The 21,847-nt window shown below is 44.1% G+C and overlaps 2 protein-coding genes across 2 annotated transcripts in view; both read left to right on the top strand.

The window, feature by feature from the left end:
- The window catches only part of LOC148147383 (uncharacterized), a 99,586-nt gene extending 97,214 nt beyond the window's left edge, over positions 1-2,372 (top strand). Inside the window, exons 16-17 of the mRNA XM_087995605.1 lie at positions 723-841; positions 2,268-2,372. Coding sequence (XP_087851731.1) covers positions 723-841; positions 2,268-2,316 — 168 coding nt within the window. The 3' untranslated portion in view covers positions 2,317-2,372. The remainder of the gene's footprint in view (positions 1-722; positions 842-2,267) is intronic.
- Positions 2,373-21,582: 19,210 nt separating this feature from the next.
- Positions 21,583-21,847, top strand: part of LOC148147382 (uncharacterized) — a 76,955-nt gene continuing 76,690 nt past the window's right edge. Inside the window, exon 1 of the mRNA XM_087995604.1 lies at positions 21,583-21,667. Coding sequence (XP_087851730.1) covers positions 21,583-21,667 — 85 coding nt within the window. The remainder of the gene's footprint in view (positions 21,668-21,847) is intronic.

Below are 21,847 nucleotides of genomic sequence, written 5' to 3'. Positions count from 1 at the left end.
AAATGTCCTTAATTTAGGCGGCATTTGATGTAGATTTAACAGAATAGAACAGAGACAATTAATTAAAAAGGACTTCAACAATCCTGGTCTCTAATACTCTGCTGTTTTGTCCAGCTGCTCCATTTTGATTGACAGATATTTCTCTGATCCTTTAGACCTCGGTTTCTTCTGCACATTGAATGGGAGCTGGGTGGGAGCTGGAGTTTTAAGGAACATTCAGAATAGTTGGTTGAGGCTGAACTGCCTCAATTCTGATGTGAAAAGAAAACAGGGTCACCCACTGGCAACAAAGCTGGTTTGACAGACTCTGCAAGATGGCACAATCCACATACATCTCCACCTGCTCACAGCCATGGGACACTGTCTTCTGGGAGCTAAAGGCAGCGTGGATTACAAGGGCACCTGCAACCACTGTGCAGTTGAAGGCTGGTCCAGCCAGTATTGGAAATTTCCCTCTGCACCAGTGAGGCATGTTGTACTGGAGACTGGACTTCTTTAGTCTTGTCCATATTTCATGTTTCCTTTCATTTTCCTTTTTCGTGTTATTCCTTCAACCTCTCCTCTGTCAGCCTTGAGTTAAGGTATGAATTGGTGGAAGTGCCTTTAGAACATTTCTAACGGCTTTCAGGATTTTTGTGATCAGCCCTTAAATATGGTGGACCTGTGGCTAGATCCCTGATGGTGCTTTGATGTAATAACATTTAGAATTTTCTTTCTCAAAGGATTATCACAGTGACGATGCCTCAGATGTTACTTCATCGACACGTTCTGTTGCATTGATCATTGTTGGCACTTTTATCATTTTCATAGTGATTACAGTTCACTGCTATGAGACAATCAGGTAAGAAAATCTGCTCTCAAGGCTGTCATTCTCCTTTTGAAGTGTATTTCTGCTGCAAACCCATTCTGTTTTACATTTACACATTGTTCATTCTGAATTGTTATTTCTTTCAATCAATTACAGGCTACATGCACATACGCTAATACAAACTGATTGGATCAAGGGACTAGTTTCCATGTTTTACTATGATTTTAGTGTATGCTTTGATTATTTGATTTCCTTCACACAATGAACAGTATATTCCCAAACCCAAAGCAATAATCAGCTATTAATAAACCTTTGACGAGGAGAAGGGACAATGTTGAATCAAATGTTGCTGTCTTGAATTGCCAACAACTCCTGAACGTCACTGTGACCATTCCAATGTGATGGTCCATGTTGCAAAACTTGCAATCCCAGCCTGAAATTCTTTGTATTCTTTGATGTGGGCAGATGGAAAACTGCAGGCTGGGTAGGAGTAATTAGAATATGGATTCACAGCGTGTATGAGGGGAAAATCCATACAGGATGTTCGCACCTGCACACTGAAAGAATCTAAAACATTAATCTTTAGGTTTATTTATCAAATTGTTCATTTATTCATGAAAGCTCCTCTCATGGACTTGTCTTCTGAGTCTTAGCTTTTCGTAGGAGCTGATGCTTGACTTTACCCCCCCTCCTGGGAGGGACTTCAATCAGTTCACCCGTGGCCAATAGTACTGACTATTTTGAATTTATGATGATGTGTCAAGTGAAATGTTGCCTTTGTTAAAGTGTTTTTAGTTTGAAATTGTGGAAAATCAGTGGTTGTAGTTTCAAGTTTCATTCTGGAGACTTGAGCACCTGATCGAGGCTGGTACCTCAGTGAAGTGTAAATGAAGTGCTGCAGTGGCAGGGGGGCTGTCTTTCAGATGAAGCATTAAATCAAAGGCCTCGCTGCCCTCTCAGGTGGATGGAAAAGATCCCCTGGGCCTCTACTGAAACACAGCTGGGGAGCTAGACCAAAGTGGGTTAGACTCTTGTACTTGGGTATCTGTGAGGCCCATTACCAACCCCATTGCTGCCTTGAGACAAGGCAGGGTCTGTTAATGTGAAGAGTGCTGCACTTGCTGGAATTCCCAGCTCACCTCTGACACAGCCTCAAACCTGCCACAATGTCCAGGATGTAGCCTGAAGGTGTAGGCCTGTTCCCTCACAATCAGGATTTCAGATTAAACTCAACTCTGGACAAACAATCTAAATTCCTGTCTCTCACAGATTAACCCAACTTGTTCCCTCCCAATTGTTGTTTTTATTGTCAGAAAACTGTATCTTAAAGTCATTATGAGTAAAGGTGTGTCAGTATTTCAAGGTCATGTCAAGGTCAAGCGAATGAAGACAATTGGCTCTGAAATATCCTGTCAGTGGTTTGCTCCTTTTGAATATTTATATTCTCTTTCTTCAACAGCAGGATGATGTGGCCTTCAGGAAAACCTACAGGACGTTCCCGGTTCTAAGCAATTTGAACAGAATGATCCTGGCTTTTCCTCTCGGGCTGAAAATGTGTTGCTGGAAAAGCGCAGCAGGTCAGGCAGCATCCAAGGAACAGGAGAATCGACGTTTCGGGCATAAGCCCTTCCTGAAAAAGTGGGTTGGGAAGGACCATGTTATTAAACAAGACCGTTAATATTTAAATCGCTGCACAGTGAACCTGACAGCTCTGTGCTAACAGACTGTTGAGATATACCAAGATAACATTTATGCCCGAAACGTCGATTCTCCTGTTCCTTGGATGCTGCCTGACCTGCTGCGCTTTTCCAGCAACACATTTTCAGCTCTGATCTCCAGCATCTGCAGTCCTCACTTTCTCCTCGAAGATTTTACCTCTCGAGTGCCATTACATTCTGTGGCTGGAATACTTTTTAAATAGCTGAAGAATTTCCAAAGTTTCTGCTAATGAAGAGACACTAACATAACCTTGTAACTAGAGCTGGTAATTTCTATGTCATACTACATCATGACTGCTTGGAACAAACCTCCAGAATATCTTCTTCCAGTGACAGGTTTGTCTCTGAAGCCAGTCTTCCTTTGTTAAATTGTTTATCGCTGTCAATGGATTCCAATCTCACCTTAATGACTGCTCAGCTTGGAGTGTGGGTGAAGAAAGAGGAGGAAATAAATCATTCCTCGATCTTAGTGTTACACTGCACCAAACTGTTTCGAAAAATGGTGAGAGCTCGTTCTCAGTCTTGAACCAGGTGTGCACATTCCTTCCTATTCACTGTCTCGGTGTTCTGCTTTCAGGATGTATGTCTGTCCAGCTCAAACAGCATTGCTGAAACCCAAGGAGCAAACTGCTGTGATTCTGAAATGGGCAGCTGACAGGCCCCATGGCTTTCCACAATGAGATAAGGACAATGGGAAACATGGATGGTGTATGTCATTCATGATGCAAACCACTGAAACACAATGCTATCCCTGTCTGTCAAACCTTGCTGAGGTATTTTACAAAGCTAGTAATAAAGCACATGGCGAGAAGGCAGAATGTAAAGTTTCGGTGCTCCCCACTTATTGTTCTCTGTCTTTATTTCGGGTCATGATTTGGAGATGCCGGTTTTGGACTGGGGTGTACAAAGTTAAAAATCACACAACACCAGGTTATAGTCCGACAGGTGATTATCACCTGATGAAGGAGCGTCGCTGCAAAAGCTCGTGTGCTTCCAATTAAACCTGTCGGACTAGAACCTGGTGTTGTGTGATTTTTAACTTTATTTCGGGTGAATGTGAAGAATGTTTTGCTTTGCTTACATTCTGCTTCTGGGATAGTTTGGGCCGATTTACAAACCAGCCTCGAGAACCCTAATCCAGATGAACTCCACAACCAAACCCCAAGCCCCAACAGAATTGCTTTGGTGTTGTTATATTTGAATTCAAATGATTTAATTGGTCAGGAGGTGAGTTCCTGAGGTACCAAGTGTTTCCAGGAGATGGGAGCTGTCAGGTTGGTGTCCATGCCAAAGACAGGTGGCAGCCATGTTGGGGATTGCTGCTGCTTTGAAGAGAATAGACTGAAGGGAATAGAGAATACCTGAGATGGCTGGCAGAGTCAATGGGTCTAGACAGTGCTGTGAAAGGGAAATGGAAATTTAATGCTTTCACCGTAGCAAGTGGGTTGGGAAGGAACATGTTATTAAACAAGACCGTTAATATTTAAATCATTGTACAGTGAACCTGACAGCTCTGTGCTAACAGACTGTTGAGATACACCAAGATAACATTTAAATGTCAGTTCTGCAATGGCCAGGTACCTGAGCCAGCTCGTGGTGGCACAAAGGGACCATTAATTATTGCCGAGTGGCATTTCTTTCCCTTCCCCCACTGGCCCCATGCAAATTGCAAACTGTCACAGAGACCCTGGGATCCTGAGACAAACACCACGACTGTGATTGTCATATCTCACTCACATTGAGTCCCAATAATTAGCTCTTTGAAAATCCAGCCCCACTGTGTCTTTACAGTGCAATGGTTGTGATGTTCTGTGGGGTGATAGAACATAGAACAGGACAGCACAGTACAGGCCCTTTGGCCCTCAATGTTGTGCCGACCTTTTATCCTGCTCTAAGATCAACTAACCTCCATCCCCTTCATTTTACTATCATCCCTGTGCCTATTCAAGAGTCACTTAAATGTCCCTAATGTCTCTGACTCTACCACCACCGCTGCAGTGCAGTCCATGCACCCACAACTCTCTGTGTAAAGAACTGACCTCTGACATCTCCCCGAGAACTTCCTCCAATCACACTCATATTATGGCCCTAGTGATCTCCATTTCTGCCCTGGGAAAAAGTCTCTGACTATTCACACTATCTATGTCTCTCATTATCTTGAACACCATTATGAAGTCACCTCTCACCCTTCTTTGCTGCATTAAGAAAAGCCTCAGCTCCTGCAACCTTTCATCATAAGTCCAGTCCAGTCCAGGCAGCATCCTGGTAAATCTCCTCTGCACCTTCTCTAAAGCTTCCACATTCTTCCTATAATGAGGTGACCGGAATTGAAAGCAGTGTGGTCTAACCAGGGCTCTGTAGAGCTGCAGCATAACCTTCTGGCTCTTAAACCCAATGCCCCTATGAATGAAAGCCAACACACCAATTGCATTCTTATCTGCCCTGTCAACCTGGGTGCAAACTTAGAGGGATCCATGGACATGGACCCCAAAATCCCTCTGTTCCTCCACACTGCCAAGAATCCTGCCTTTAAACTTGTATTCTGAATTCAAATGCAGTCTTACAAAATGACTCCCTTCAGACTTTTCCAGGTTGAACTCCATCTGCCAGTTATCAGCCCAGTTCTGCATCCTGTCAATGTCTCGTTGGAATCTACAACAGGCCTCCACACTATCCACCACTGCACTGACCTTGGTGTCATTGGCAAACTTACTAGCTTTAAACTGAGGGGTGATACTTATAGGATGGATGTCAGATGTAGCTTCATTATTCAGAGAGTATTAAGGACGTGGAATGACATGCCTAAAACCGTAGTAGATTTGCCAACTTTAAGGGCATTTAAATGGTCATTGGATGAATATATGGATGAGAATGGAATAGTCAATCCTTTCACCTTTTTGCAGTCGGTGAGAGAGAGGGATGCAACGACCAGTCAGAAATGAAGTGCACACATTTCCCTTTCCATTTTCAGTTGTGGTTTTCAGCCATGGTTATTGCCCATTCCTCACGAAACCACATCCCAATTTGGAGAATACTCCCCTTGAAGACTTCAGCACAGAAGGAGACCATCCAAGCCATCGTGTCCACGCTGACTGTACAACAGCACTGTGATTAGTGCCACTCTTCCACCCTTTTCCTGTACCTTACAAGTTTTATTTTCTCTGCACCTAGTTACCAGTTCTCTCCTGAGAGCCACTGTTGAATCTCTTTGTGCCACACTGTGGTCAAGCTAAGTTTTTGTATAGCTGGATAGGATAAATAGACAAAGTCCTTTCTCTGGGGTGGGGGAGTCCAGAACTAGAGGGCATAGGTTTAGGGTGAGAGGGGAAAATATAAAAGAGACCTAGGGGGCAACTTTTTCACACAGAGGATGGTACGGGTATGGAATGTGCTGCCAGAGGAAGTGGTGGAGGCTGGTACAAATACAACGTTTAAAAGGCATCTGGTTGGGTCCATGAATAGGAAGGGTTTGGAGGGATTTGAGCCAGGTGCTGGCAGGTGGGATGAGATTGGGTTGAGGATTGCACTGAAGGGTGTGTTTCCATGCTGTACATCTCTATGACTCTATGGTGGGGTTCACATCGGTGTCACAGGTCGGCGTAATAGCGAGCGCTGAAGGGCCTCTACTGCGCTGTATTGTTCTATGTTCTAACCCAGCCTTCCACTTCATCATCCAACTCATTTATAAAAGCCACAAAGAGCAGTGGTCCCAGAACAGATCCCTGTGGAACACCACTGGTCACCGAGCTCCAGGCTGAATACTTTCCATCTACTATCACCCTCTGTCTTTTGTTGGCCAGCCAATTCTATATCCAGACAGCCAAATTTCCCTGTATCCCATTCCTCCTTACTTGCTGAACAATTCTACTATGGAGAACCTTATCAAACTCCTTGCTAAAATCAATGTACACCACATCCACTTCTCTCCTTTCAATGTTTTTTGTCACACTCTGAATGAATTCAATAAGGCGTCTGAAGTATGACCTGCCCCTCACAAAGCCATGCTTTCTCTAATCAAACTATTTTTCCAAGTAATCATAAATCCTGTCTCTCAGAATCCTCTCCGATACTTTGCCCACCACTACGCAAGACTGACTGGTCTGTAATTCCCAGGATTATACCTATTCCCTTTCTTCAACAAAGGAATAACACTTGCCACCCTCGAATCAACTGACACTACTCCAATGGACAGTGAGGAGGCAAAGATCATCGCCAAAGGCACAGCAATCTCTTCCCTTGCTTCCTTTAGTAACTGAGGGTATACTTGTCTGGCCCAGGGGATTTATCTATCCTTTTGTTTTTCAACATTTTCAACAAATCAACCTGTTCAAACATATCTGTCTGTTTCACGCTGTCCTCACAAAAGACAAGGTCCCTCTCAGTAGTGAATACTGAAGCAAAGTATTCATTAAGGACCTCCGCTACCGCTTCCAACTCAAAGCACAAGTTCCCTCCACTATCCCTGATTGGTCCTACCCTCACTCTGGGGAGAAAGTGAGGTCTGCAGATGCTGGAGATCAGAGCTGAAAATGTTTTGCTGGAACAGCACAGCAGATCAGGCAGCATCCAGGGTCCAGGAGAATCGACATTTCGGGCATAAGCCCTTCTTCCTGACGAAGGGCTTATGCCCGAAACGTCGATTCTTCTGTTCCCTGGATGCTGCTTGACCTGCTGCGCTGTTCCAGCAACACATTTTCAGCCCTACCCTCACTCTGGCCACTCCCTTGTTCCTCACATAAGTGAAGAATGCCTGAAGGTTTTCTGTAATCCTACCCACTTAACCGTTTTTGATACTCCCTTCTAGCTCACCTTAAGTAAGCTTCCTTCTTCCTCTTGACTAGATATTCCACATCCCTCCTTACCCAAGGTTCCTTCACCCGACCATCCCTTCCTTGCCTCAGTGGGACAACCTATCCAGCACTTGCAGCAAGTGCTCCTTAAATAACCTCCACATTTCTGTCATGCATTTTCCTGAGAACATCTGTTCCCAGTTTAGGTGTCTCAGTACCTGTCTAATAGCACTGTAAGACCCCCTACCCCAATTAAATACTTTCCCATACCATCTGCTCCTATCCCTCTCCATGACTATTGTAAAGGTCAGGGAGTTGTTGATCACTATCACTGAAATGCTCTCCCACCTAGAGATCTGACACCTGGCCTGGTTCATTGCCAAGCACCAAGTCCAATACGGCCTTCCCTCCATTCGGCCGATCTACATATTGAGTTAGAAATCCTCCCTGGACACACCTGTCAAAAAACTGTTCCATCCAAACTATTTGAACTAAGGAAGTTCCAATCAATATTAGGGAAGTTAAGGTCACCCACGACAACAACCTGTTACTTCTGCACCTTTCCAAATTCTGCCTTCCAATCTGCTCCTCCATGTCTCTGTTGCTATTGGGGGGTCTGTAGAAAACTCCCAATAAAGTGACTGCTCCTTTCCTGTTTCTGACTCCCACCCACACTGACTCTGTAAACAAACCCTCATCGATGGCCTCCCTTTCTGCAGCTGTGATACTGTCCCTGATTAGCAATGCCACTTCCCCATCTCTTTTACCTCCCCTTCTATTCCTTTTGAAATATCTGAACCCTGGAACAGCCAATAACCATTCCTGCCCCTGTGATATCTAAGACTCTGTAATGGGCACAACATCAGAGTTCCAATTACTGATCCATGTTCCAAGTTCTTCACCCTTATTCCTGATATTTCTTGCATTAAAAAATAGATACATTTCAACCCAACACACTGACTGCAACTTTGCCCTATCAACTGTCTATCCCCCCTCACAGATTCTCTGTGTGCTGTATCTGGCTGTACACTAGCTACTCCACCCTCAGATCCGTAGCTCCAGTTCCCACCCCTCTGCCAAACTAGTTTAAACCCACCCACCCTCCTGCCCAGTACATTGGTGCCCCTCCAGTTCAGGTGCAACCCATCCTTCTTGTACAGGTCACCTTCCCCAGAAGGTATCCCATTGATCCATATCTCTGAAGTCCTCCCTCCCCCACCAGCCCTGCAGCCACGTGATCATCTACACTCGCTCTCTGTTCCTAGCTTCGCTAGCTCATGGCATTGATCCTGAGATTCCTATTCTGCTCATCCTGCCTTTTTCGCTTCCAAAATAACACCCCATATACTCTTTTCAGGTCCTCATGCCTTTTCCTAGCCATGTCATTGGTACCAATGCATCCCACAACTTCTGTTTTGTCTCCCTCTTCTTTAAGGATCCTGTCAATTTGATCAAAGACATCCCTCACCTTGACACCGGGGAGATAACATACCATCCGGGAGTGTCGTTCACGACCACAGAATCTCCTGTCTGTTCCTCTCACCATTGAATCTCCTCTCACTATCGCTCTCCTATTTCCCCCCTTCCCTTCTGAGCCACAGAGCCAGGCTCAGTGACAGAGACCTGGCCATTGAGGCTTTCCCCTGATCGGTCACTGCTCCCAACAGTATCCAAAACGGTATAGTTATTGATGAGGGGGGTGGCCACAGGGGGGGTCCCTGCACTGTCTGGCTATTCCCTTTCCCTCTCCTGATGGTCACCATTCTAACAGTGTTTGTCATTATATATGATAATTATGTCAAATCTGCTGAGGTGCTTCTGGATTTGCTGAAAGTCATTTTCTATCAAAACAAACATGTCCACAAAGAATTGACATGATTTGTGAAATCATTCGTAAGATTGTTTCATGTTTGTTCGAGAAATTACATTTTCACAATTTAATCATTGGAAGACACACACTATTGGAGTTGAGCGTGATAATTTCTGGACGTTGAGACACTGAAATAATCTGAATACCTGATGTACAAGTTGTCACCGATTATTGCATCCTGGTGAGAATTTGCTTAGACAGAGCCACATACTTTAATTTAATGCTTGTTTAATGTGTTTAATGCTTTATTGCCAATAACAAAATAAAATGAAATAGCTGTTCTCACATTGTTGTGTCTGAATTTTTAAAAATACTCTTGAAAGTGATGATGACCAAACTGGTGCCAAACCAGCATAAGGATACACTAATTAGGAGGAGGTGGCCATTTGGCCCATTGACCCCACTCCGTCATTGAATACAATCCTGGCTGACCTGATTGTGGCCTTGGCTCCACTTTCCTACCTGGAGCCTTTGACAGAGATTTCTTTTTGTCTCCAAATGCAATGCAACCCAACCTTCAATATATTCAACAACCCGGCCTCCACCACGATCCAGGCAGATAAATTCCAAAGATTAAGGATTCTCTGAGAAGGAAAATTCTGTTTCATCTCCATATTAAATTGGAGACCCCTTTTATTGTGATCCCCCTCATTGTGGATTACCCTTCATGGGAAAACAATCCTCTCAGTCCCCCTCAGAACCTTATCAGTTTCAATAAGATCCCCCTCATTCCTCCAAATTCCAATGAGCATATGCCTCCAACCTGTTCAAAGTTTCCTCATAATCTAATCCTTTCACCCCAGGGATCAGCTTGGTGAACATTCTTCAAATTGTTTCCAATGCTATTCTCTCCCTCCTGAAGGAAGGAGACCAAAACTCTACGCAGTTCTCCTGGTGTTGTCTCATCAATGCCCATCAATAATCTGTAGCAGGACATCCATGTTTTTACACTTCTTCAGCGTTTGCTCATTGATTACTCCCTTTACCTGCATGCAAATATTTTATAGTTCTTGTTTTCGGAAACCTTGATTCTCTGGACTAAAGTATTCTGCAGTCTCTGTCCATTTGGGTGGTGCAATGGCTCAGTAGCTACCACTGCTGCTTCACAGCACCAGGGGCCAAGGTTCAATTCCCAGCTCAGGCAGCTGTCTGTGTGGAGTTTGTGCGTTTTCCCTGTGTCTGTGTGGGGTTGCTCCGGTTTCTTCTCACAGTTCAAAGATGTGCAGGTCAGGTGGATTAGCCTTGTTAAAATTGCCAATAGTGTTAGGTGTGTTAGCCAGGGGTATATATGGGGTTGGGGAATGGGTCTGGGAGGTTACTCTTCGGATGGTCGGTGTGGACTTGTTGGGCCGAAGGGCCTGTTTCCATACTGTTGGGAATCTAATCTAATCTTCGTACCAAAGTGACATTTTCCCACATTATTCTCCAGTGCCTTTTCTTTGTACTTTGACTCATCAATATTCATTTGCAGACACCTTGGAGCTGCCTCAACTTGCTTGCCAACCTATCTTTGTAGTGTCAGGAAATCCTGCTACAAGACAGTCAATTTTTTAATGAAAATAATTGACCCAGATCATATATATTTGAGGGCCCAACATTAATTACTTTGGTACTTCACTCGCTCCACCTTTTCAGACTGTAACTAATCTGTTTATCCCAACACCCTGTTGGCGAATCGTGTATTCATGCTAATGTATCACCCCATCACCTTGAGGATTTAATGTGCAGTAAAGTTTTATGGGGCATCTGACTCAATTTTTTTTGGAAATACAAATCTACCACATCTCCTGGTTCCCCTTTGTCCACCTGCTTGTCACATGATCAAAGAAGTTTTGTAACCTTGTCAAAGGTTTCCCACTAATAAAACCAAGCTTGGACTCTGCCTGATTGTATTGTAATCTTCTAAACGCCTTGTGACCACCTTCTTTCCCATCTCTCATTCTCAAGCTTCACCCTGGAATGCTCACTGTAGCTACTCTTACTAATTGTTGAAGTTTTTATTATGTTTTACTATTTCTTGCTAGTTCCCTTGCAATGCCCCAATTTCTTCCTCAAGATGTTTCATCATCCTTTCCCGATCTCCAAAAGTTTTCCAATCTGCTTTGCTTTTCAAATTAAACATACGACAGAATTCATTTCATCTTGGTGTGACCTCAGCAATGGCAAAAACGACGGGACAAAATGGAGAGGCATCAGAATCTCAACACTGATTGTAATTTTTCACTTCAACCTTAAATCGTTCAGCATCTCGCTATTGAGAGGTAACTACCTTATTTTGATGCATTTGCATCTTATTATTATTCCAACTCATCTCATTTATGTGACACTGACAATTCTCCTCCCCTTCTCTGAAAAACAAGACAGCACAAATTTCCAAAGTGTAAACCTGAAGACTACACCTCACTGATTGCTTGTCCCAGCCATCAGCCATCTCTGCCTTCAGCATAGTATCCCTGCATGCTCCATGGTCATCACCCTCCTTGACATTCATCCATAATCAGTCAAGGGATCAGTCTGATTCCAATCCAGGATGTGGAACATGGTTAGGCTAGAGATCCATTTCCTTGCAGTCCATGGACTGGACCAGCATCAATCCCAAAGGCCTAGGGCAGCCAGTCCCCAGGTTACAGGGAGACCAGTCAGGGTGCAGTGGAGACATCAGTCAGGGCTGTGCTAGGTTCAGTCACGGCCGTCCCTCCAAATCAGACCCACGGGGTGGCCCACTGTCAGTCCTCAGCTTAGTCCTTGTTAGAGTTCAGACAAATGAGAGAGGATCTTATAGAGACTTAGAGACTTCAACAGGTATAGACAGGGGAGATGCAGGGAGGATGTACCCGATGGTGTCCAGAATCAGAGGTCACAGTCTGAGGATTCAAGGTAGACCATTTAGGAAGGAGATGAGGAGACATTTTATCACCCAAAGAGTGGTGAGCCTGTGGAATTCATTACCACAGTAAGTAGCTGGTGACAAACCATTGAATGTATTCAGGAAGCAGGTCGAGATAGCACTTGGGGTGAATGGGATCAAAGGTTATGGGGAGAAAGCAGGATTAGGCTATTGAGTTGGATGGTCAGCCATGATCATGATGAAAGGTGAAGCAGGCTCGAAGGGCCGAATGGCCTCCTCCTGCTCCTATCCTCTATGTTTTTGTGTTTTGCTCAATGTCAGTCGGGAGCTAATCGGGGACAGTCATGGTAACGTGGGGAAAGTGAGCTCCTCATGCCTAGGGGTGGATTTCATTGCATAGAGTCACTAGGGGAATGCTGATGGGACAGGGGGACGTTCTAGAGAAGAAGGATGAAATCAGAGGGGGACAGGCTCTCTCAGGCAATGATCATGCAAAGCCATCAAGGACATTGGAATTTAAAAACTCATTGCCCATGGGACTAAAGTGTGCACATTAATTGTAACCTGAAGGTGCTCAAAGGAATCAGGGGGACACTGTAAGGTCATAGGGCACACAGGAGCAGCAACACAAAAGGGAACATGAAGGATGGAGGGAAAATATTCTCACACAGAAGCAGCCTGCAGGTCTCTCACAAGAACATGAAATTGGAACTTTATCACAAAAGCTCAAGTATCAATTACACAACAGCAGCAAATATGGCTGAGACCAGATGAAAAGTGGGTGGAGCAGATATTCCTCTTCTGGGGTGGGTGGAGTGGTTCAGAATCAATTAACCCTGGTGTTAATGTGAGGGAAGCACAGCCCAATGAAGCTGGGTCAGTGTGTGCGACATACAGGCTTCCCTTTTCCCACATGAGCAATTAAATTCTTCTCCAGCTAATTCCAGAATTTTTTCCCTGGAGGGAGTGAGGAGCCTGATATCCATCATTCCCTTCCTGGCTCAGGCCTCTCAATCAGGTTATTGGCTAATTTGTCCTACAATGAGACAAAAAGAGGAACTGAGCATGTGCAGGAGATGGAAGTGCCAATAGCAGTGATGCAGGGTCACCAGTGAGTAGTAACTACATAATTACTGAAAAGGACAGCGATAGAACAGGAGTTAGAAGAATTCTCAATTGGAGGTGGAAGGTCAGCTGTGCAATGATTTTGCGAAAGTGTGATGGAAACAGGTTCTTGAAGGTAAATCAGTGTCAGTGCGCTGCAAGATATTCACGTGGGAGATTCGAGGGTTTTAGAATAAATATGTTCCCATAAAGAAAACAGGGGACAATGGCCAAATCTTGAGACCCACTCTCCCCAAGATATCAAGGAGCTTATGGGGATAACATAAGGCAGAAAGGAAAGCTTCTATCCAATACCGAGGGGTGTTGTGGGAGAGCTGCAGTGTCCTTCCTCAGGGCCAGAATGATCTGGGTGCAAGTCCCACCTGCCCCAAAGGTGTGTCACATCACGTCTAACCAGTGTCTGACTGAAGTAAATAATTATGTCTGATGCTGAGAACTCACACTGGAGAAATTTAAGAGGGGTAGGAGAGTGAAAAGAGAAATCAAAGAGAATACAAGGGAAAGCAAACTGAGGGCAAGAAAGGACCTTGGCAAGCACAATCAAGGTGAATGGGGAGATGGGTTATCAATACATTAAAAGGATAATGGAAGAAAGAGGATGACCCATAAAAGAAACCCAGACATAAGGGTGAAAGATATTGGCAAAGTTCTTCAGGAATATTGTCTCAGTCTTAACAAGAGAGCAGCTGATGCAGACATTGTAGTTGAGGAGGATTGTGAAATGTCAGATGTGATAAACCCAGAGAGAGAGAAGTATGAATGGAATGGGCTGGTCAGCTGGTCAGAAAAGTTCCAAATGGCATTTAACCCAGACCAGTCTGGGACAGTGTGTTTGGTGAGGTCAAGCAAGGGAAAGGAACAGACAACAAATGGGAGAATATTGAGCTACAGAGATGCTGAGAGATCTTGGAGTGGATGACCACAGACCCCTAAAGGGAGCAAGGCAGGTCAACAAGGTGATTAAATAAGTACATGGAAACCTTCTCTTTATTAGTTCGGCCACAGCAGGAATACTGTGCACAGTTCTGACCACACCACAGAAAGGATGATTTTATGAGAAAGGGCACAGTGAAGAGTGAAGGATATTGCCAGGACTGGAAAAGACAGCAATGAGGAGGGACTGGATTGTCGAGACTTGTTCTCCTTTGAAGACAAATATTAAGATGAGGTTTGACGAAGATGTTCAAAATGAAGGAACTTGGGTGCAGTTGATAGAAAGGGCCTATTTAGCAGAAATCAGTGACAAGAGGGCAGAGACTGAAAGTGATTGGGACAATGATCTATGGGGAGATGAGGAAAAGTGTTTTAATCCAGTGGGTAGGAGTCTGGAAGTCATTGTCTGAAAGGAGAGCAGAAGCAATGATCCCTAACTAATTTCTAATGCATTTCGATATGCATCTCATCCTTAACCTGCAGGGCAATGGACCAAATGCTGTAAAGTGGGATTACGATGGGTGGCTTGTTTCTTTGGCCTTGCAGACACGACGGAGAAGGACATGGAAACTTGGGAACTTGGGGATATAAATTTGTAGAATTTCTCTGCATTCCCTTCCTGATTTCACTCGAAGTATCCTCCCACTGCCCTTATGCTTCCCGAGGGATTCACGCAATCCCCCGGTCTATACCTGACATATTCCTCCTTTTTCCTGAGCAGTGCCTCAATTTTTATATTCATCCAGGACTTCCTGTACCCACCAGCCTTACACAATGCACTAACAGGAACATCCTGTCTCTGAACATCTGTTCCCTCATGTTTGAAGGCCTCCCCATCTCCAACCATCCCTTTCCCTGTGAAGAACCTTTGCCCAATCAACCTTTGAAAGTTCCTACCTCACACCATCAAAATTGGCCTTACTCCAATATTGAACTTTAATTTTTGGATCAGGTCTGTCCTTTTCTAAAGTATTTTAAAACTAATAAAATTATGATCCAATGAAAAAAACAAAAGAAATCCTGATGCTGGAAAACAGAAACAAAAACAGAAAATGCTGGAAAACGTCAACAGGTCTGGGAGCATCTGTGGAGAGAAATCAGAATTGATGTTTCGGGTCCAGTGGCCGTTCTTCAGAACTGATGGTAGCTGGGAGAAAGTTGGCTTTTATAGAGAAGATGGGGTTGGGGATGGGTTGAGGAGTAAGTGACAGGTGAAGAAACAACTTAAAGTGAGAGATGGACAGTCAGACAGACAAAGGTGTGTTAATGGTCAGCATAGGAAACCCAACCCCAACCCAACACCCACACACTAGGCCTTGTTATTACATGGTCTGCTATTACACACAGCCAGTTGTTCTCCATGAATTGTCCCCATTGGCTGCTATTCATTCTCATAGGCTGGCTGTCTGGATTTGAACACTATATTTATAATGCCTGTGTACATCTTTCTAATTGACAGCTGAGGTGGTTCTCGGGTTATGTCTTTCCATTCTCGTGTGACCTTCCCGTACCTTCTGCAGATGCTCTGCCTGCTTTGGGTTGGGGATGTTGATTCTGGGTCTGACTAGTAAGACCAGCTTCCAGAACGTTATCATGTCTGATAGACGGGTCCTGCCGTTTTACTGGCTGTGCTCACTGTATCCTATCAGGCCGTCACTGACACAGCAACAGTAGCTCCTTGTCCTTGCTGTCTAATCTCTCATCTGACTCAGTTGTGAGGGTGTTATATTCAGGAGGTGATGGATCCTTACAGCCAGAACTTGTATCTCATCTTTCTCCTGTGGCAGCAATCAAGATGGGGAGTCTGTCAGCACCATTTCTCTTGCTGGCTTGTATTTCTAAGTGGAGTCATAACTCTGAAACCTCAAGAATAACCTCTGTCTTGTTGACATTTTATGAAGATGATTCTTGTCGGTCTGCTCCTGTGGATGGTGATCAATGTCCAGGATGAACTTTCTCCCAGAGAAATATGTATGAACTTCTCATATCCCTACACGACTGCCAAAAGTGCTTTTTCTATGTGGTATATCGGGTTTCAGCTGAGGGTAGAGCCCGGGATACAAATGTTATTGGCTTTCCTTCTTGTTTCAGGGCTGTCCCAGCACCCTTTGGAGAAACAGCTCCTTAGAGAGTGACAGAAGGTTTCTGTTGTAGTATGATAGGCTTATCCTACTTGAGATTCAATAAGAGTGTACCAGAAGGATCTAACATTTATCCAGAAGCCAGATTTCCAGCAGGTATTCCCTGGACTGGGGGATCACTCTCTGGTCCCGAGGACAGCAGTGAAAGAGAAATGGGGAAAGGACACAGCTGAGACTTTCCACTGAACTCTGGACATGAATCTGTGTTCTTCAAAGTTCCCAGAAACATCTTTGAACGTTGACAGTGGGGCTCAGTTGGCTGGAGAGCTGGTTTACAGTGCAGAGTGATGCCAACAGTGAGGGTTCAATTCCTGCATGAATTGAGGTTCCCATAAAGGGCTCTTCTTCTCAACCTCTCCCTCCCCCTGTGCAGGGTGACCCTCAGGTTAAACCAGGACCAGATGACTCTCTCCAATGGTCCACTCAGCCTGTGGTGACATTACCTTGAACTCATTGAATATTCACATCCTCTCCCAAATCCTTGCTAATTTTAGTTGGAGGAGAACCATGACAAATACCTCCCTAGTTTCTAATAGGTACCAACATCCACAGGGCTCCCTGCCTTTGAAATGTTCGAGCTCAGTGTTAATTTCCAGTTCCTTCTCCATTATTGACTTTGGATCCATTAGTCCAACACAAGGGCAGGTTGCAATCTGAATCTGACACATTTGAGTCTGAGTCCCAGTCAAGGGAGGAGCAGCTGAGTCACTTTCCCACTGCCCACCTCACAGTGTTTAATCTTCTCATGGATGGGACACAAACAACTCAGAACAGTCAGACTTTGTGTTTCTGATGGAGGTGGAGGATGGGCACAGGTATCTCACCCCATCCAATGTAAGTAATGGATGTTGGTCATTACATTATTTCCCTCGATCCTTGGCCTCCTCCTTCCTCATCTTCAGGATTATTTCCAGTCCATCCCTGACCCTGCTCAGTGAATTGGAGTGACTTTACACAGCTGTATTTCCTCATCTGTGTCCTCTTCTCCCCAACAATCGATTTCTCCACTCACTCCAAATTACTGCCTTCCCTCCTCCCTCAAAGTATCCTTTGGGATGTTTCATTAGTAAAGGTGCTATATAAATACATGTTGTTGTTGTAGTGTTGCCAGCTCCCCATGCTGTTGCCCGTGCACTGTACCAGGTTGTACATTCTCTTGTTGCTGTTCCTGTTGTCAGCAGCAGCAAAGCATCCGATCTCTGCCTTGGACAGTACGCAATATGGAGCAAACAGATGGAAAAAAACTTGTCTCATTGATTGTAGCTCAGGGTGACCACTCTCTCAGTCAGAGTCATACTTTGTGCCCTGGGAATTAAAGATAATCAGAGGACTGTTTGTTGAAATATTCTTTTCATGAAGATTTATATCCACATTGTTTTTGGGTAAACTGCTCATTATTTCTGTGTCCAATGCTTTCCTCCTCCACACAGGACATTCACTGACTGGAATCTCCTCTGAGACTGCCCCAACATTGAAGCTTGGCCCAAGTGTAACTGACTGCATGAGTTCCCTCAGTGATCGATAACATCAGAAGATGCTGCTGCCTTTGACATATTTGGATTCACCTCTTACTTGGCTCAACATTCCCTTATTTTTTATTGAACCATCAATGGATAACATTTCCTGCAGGCCTGTGTCCAGCTCAATGTTAGGGATGTCACGGTGGCTCAGTGGTTAGCACTGCTCCCTCATACCACCAGGGACCCTGGTTTGATTCCAGCCTCAGGTGCCTCTCGGTGTGGTATTTGCCCATTCTCCCCGTACCTGTGTGGGTTTCCTTATATAATCCAAAGGAGTTCAGGTTAGGTGAGTTGGCCATGCTAAATTCCCCATAGTGTTCAGGGATGTGTTAGTTTGAGGTAAATGTGGTGGAATGGATTTGAGTAGGATACTGTTTGGAGGCCAGTGTGGACCTGTTGGGCTGAAGGGCCTGTTTCCACACAGAAAGGATTCTATGAATGTTAATGCCACATTTTTCCATATTTCCATGTTTACGAGACTGGTGCACACAGAACTCAGCTCCGATTGTTCCAGGAAATCAATAACGCTGGTTATCAATGCAAAAGTACCTGCACAGGCAAATTTCTAGCACATATAGAATTCCTACATTGTGTGTCAGTTTCTCAATGTCCAGGACCCGCAGGCCACAGGTAAGGAGCTGGTATTACTTTATTTATGCTTTTAATCAGAATATGTTTATTATTTAAGTCCAGGTTGACAAAGTCGAATATGAAATGTAAACCTGCTTGTTTTAATATATTGTCATTACCCGAGTCTTCCTGAATGATAATACATGTTGTGTGAGGAATGCTCAGGGCAATTGTAAATTTTTCTGTTTTTAGCAAATTTCTGAACATAAATGTATTGATACAATCGAGGTTTTATAATGGAAGGCGGAGAACATTCTGTGTGAAGTATTTTGTGACCCTCTGTCTGTGCACTGTTTCATGGACAGTTGCACAAACTGTTCCTGAATTTCCTGGTCTGTTATTGTCCCTCACGGTTCCTTCCAATACCGACCCTGCCAGGGTTAGTGGGACCTACAGGAGGGTATCACATTGGTGAGGGTGGGATTGGTGCACAGCTTTGGGTGTAACTCTGGAACCTGCCGTCCCTGTGTTTTCAGAAGCTCCTACACTGCCCTGTGTAAGATTTGGAATGAGGACTGTATGAACACAGTAATACTCCTTCTACTCTCTGTGGATGTCGATATGACTCACTCACACAGTCATCCAGTCTGTACAAAGGCTGGGTCTTGGTTCCAGATCAGGAGGACTTTCTGAAGAACAGAAATTCCTATCCCCTGTCCATCATAAGTTCTGAGTCACTGTGTGAACTTTCCAAGACAGTGAGAAAGCAGTATCATTGGAATTAGAATTGCAGGGTCACAGTTTTGTTTAGTGGACGGCTGACTAGACTGATATTTGTGTCTCACAATGATGAGGGTCCTGAGTACACCCCAATGTGAGTGATTTAGGGCAGAGGGCAGTGGATGCTTCTTCCACAGATCTAGAGGCTGTGGTGTGAACATGAAGTGAATGCAGTCTAACTGTCCGTGTTGCTGAGGTCTCACATGGATTCACCATTACATTTTGACCTCTCCATTGAATACTATGTTGTCAGGGGGATCTATCTGGCCCACTGCCCAAATTCAGACAAATATCAGTCAGGCCATTTTTCTCTTGACCATGCAGTGCTGCTCATGGAGCTGCTGGTTTTACACACTGTACTTTAACCCCAGTATCCCCAAGAAGATATTGGTGTAAGGGGAACATGTCAGTAATTCTGGTGTCATCTGTGAGGTGGTCAGTGCAATTTTAACATTGAATGTGTGTGTAAAGCCCACCCTCCATATTGGACAATTAGCTCCTGGCTGGCAGCGGCTGTAGATTTTGTTTTCATTTTGCTGCTTATGCAGGTTATTCCTGATGTTTATCATTTGTTGAATCAACAAGTTATTTCCATGTCCTACTTAGCTTATTTGATGAGTATTTTAATTGAGGTGTGGTAGAGACAGGGGCTGTAGAATTCCACTCCAGCCCATTCCTGTCAGGGCAGATGTGTGGACATGTTCTGGGTGAGCTGGAAATCTACAGCAGATTCTGATATGAAAACAGCCTCATTGGCTGATTTGGTGCATGTCCTGCCAACGTGGAGACCATGGGTCCAGTCAATGCTCTCTCCTCATCACTCCGAGCTGGTGGACAATGAGCCAACACCCAACAAGGTCATTTAAACAGACAGCCATCCAATGGCCACTCAGTACTCAGGTGCTTTGACTGAGTTTTGTTGTTGCCAAGTTTGTGGATGCCCTGTAGTAACCTTTAAACGTGAAGGTCTAGCTGAACGATGGGTGAACCAAACACTTTACCGGCCCCCTGTTGATTGTGCAGTCTGATTCAGTGCTGGGCTGCACACTGACATTATTGAAGTGAGGAGACAGTGTGTAGTTTGCATGCTGCCTGTCTCAATGAGAACAAATGTAGACTCATCATAAATTGTAATTCCTGTTTCCTACAATGGAAGTTTCCTCACTGGAAGTTTTCATCCACAGTCAGTTATTTAGTTGAAGCCGTACTCTGTGTTCATCCTGACAGATTCGTACCTGAGGGACATTAACAATATCTCCCTGGAAATACCATTTCCGATTGAGCAGTTTGGGTTTCTCTAGCCTTTCCATGTTTGAAACAGGGATCAGTCTTCATATTATTAATATACTCCTTTTGAATATTGTTTAATGAATGAATGTATATGTTTTTGGTGACAAGATGCAAACTCAGAAATCCAAGAAAGATGAGACCAGTGTATTATAAAACCCTCACTTTAAACTTTTAAACAGTTACATTCTTATGTCTGACCATTCTGTGCTGTATTGAGTAATTATTTTCATATTGTTCAGACCATTGAAATTGGTTTGTTCAGTATCATTCTGAAACCCCTTACTAAATGCTCCATCCCAGTTCAGTTCTTCCATTACACACCTTTTTATCTATTGTTCATTCCTTTACAGAATGCTTGTGATGTCGACAGCATTGACATTAGTGGGATTAACAGTAACTGGTGTCACAATGAGGCAGCTGGTCTTGCTGGGTTAAACTTTCACCAATATACCATCCCCACTCCTTAACTAAAAACCCTCAGCATTAACCCCAACTCCCAAACCCCAGCCCAAAACCCAATTTACATCAGTCATCCTGATTTCCAACTTGAACACCTAATCTGAACTAATAACCTCTGACCCTATCCCCAGTTTATCACTTGAACCACTTCAAATCTTCCCCCAAACCTATAAACCATACGTTTCCAGTAGCGGGTCTATTGGTTATGGTCTGAATAACCATGTGTGTTTTCAATTGATTATTCATCTATTTGCCCATTAATTTTGGCTGGTCTGATTCCTGCCCTAAATATCCTGCAGTGGTGTAATTTGATTCACTCTTTTTCATGATGTATGGTCCTGAATGATTCAAAACATGAGGAGAATGAAGATTGGGGTCTCTGGTCTCCTCAGACCATGAACTAACAAGGACAGATGAGCTGCCCTCAGCCTCTATCAGTCCCTGTTTCACTTGGTCACTCACAGCTGAGTCCCAGCAGCCTGACAACTCCATCTGAGGTTTTCTCTCCAACAAAATCTCAATAATTTCCCCCAAAATTCACCGATCACGGTGATTTCAAATGGGAGCTACATCCTGTCAATTGGTGTCACTGGGTGTTGGGACAATGACAGATCATCATTTAACTCCATGTAATTTTGCATGTTTTGGATGTAACCATCATTTGTGTGATCCTCACCCTGTGCTCTCATATTCACAATGTTGATTTTCCAGAGGAGGAACCCAGTGGAAGATGCCTCTCAAAACCAGCTCCTTTCACAGACTGATCAACTGTCACTGCCTTCTGTTATGTTTCTTCAGCTTTCACATTGGGAAAGGTAATTCATTTCTCAGCACTTCCTTTGTTTGACTTCTTTTAAATTTCCCAGTTTATTTTCCATGCTGAATGAGGCTGGTGATCCAATGGGATGGATTATGTATCTCAGTGTGAACATTGGTCCCAGTGTTAATGTGATTTCTGTACATTTCCCATCATTGACTGTTGAAAAGAGAGACAG

The sequence above is a fragment of the Chiloscyllium plagiosum genome, unplaced genomic scaffold, assembly GCF_037043375.1.
Source record: "Chiloscyllium plagiosum isolate Xiang-an unplaced genomic scaffold, Cpla_swu_hap1 HiC_scaffold_17, whole genome shotgun sequence".
Lineage (NCBI taxonomy): Eukaryota > Metazoa > Chordata > Chondrichthyes > Orectolobiformes > Hemiscylliidae > Chiloscyllium > Chiloscyllium plagiosum.
Note: the sequence above shows the minus strand (reverse complement) of the source record. Positions and strands in the feature narration are given on the sequence as shown.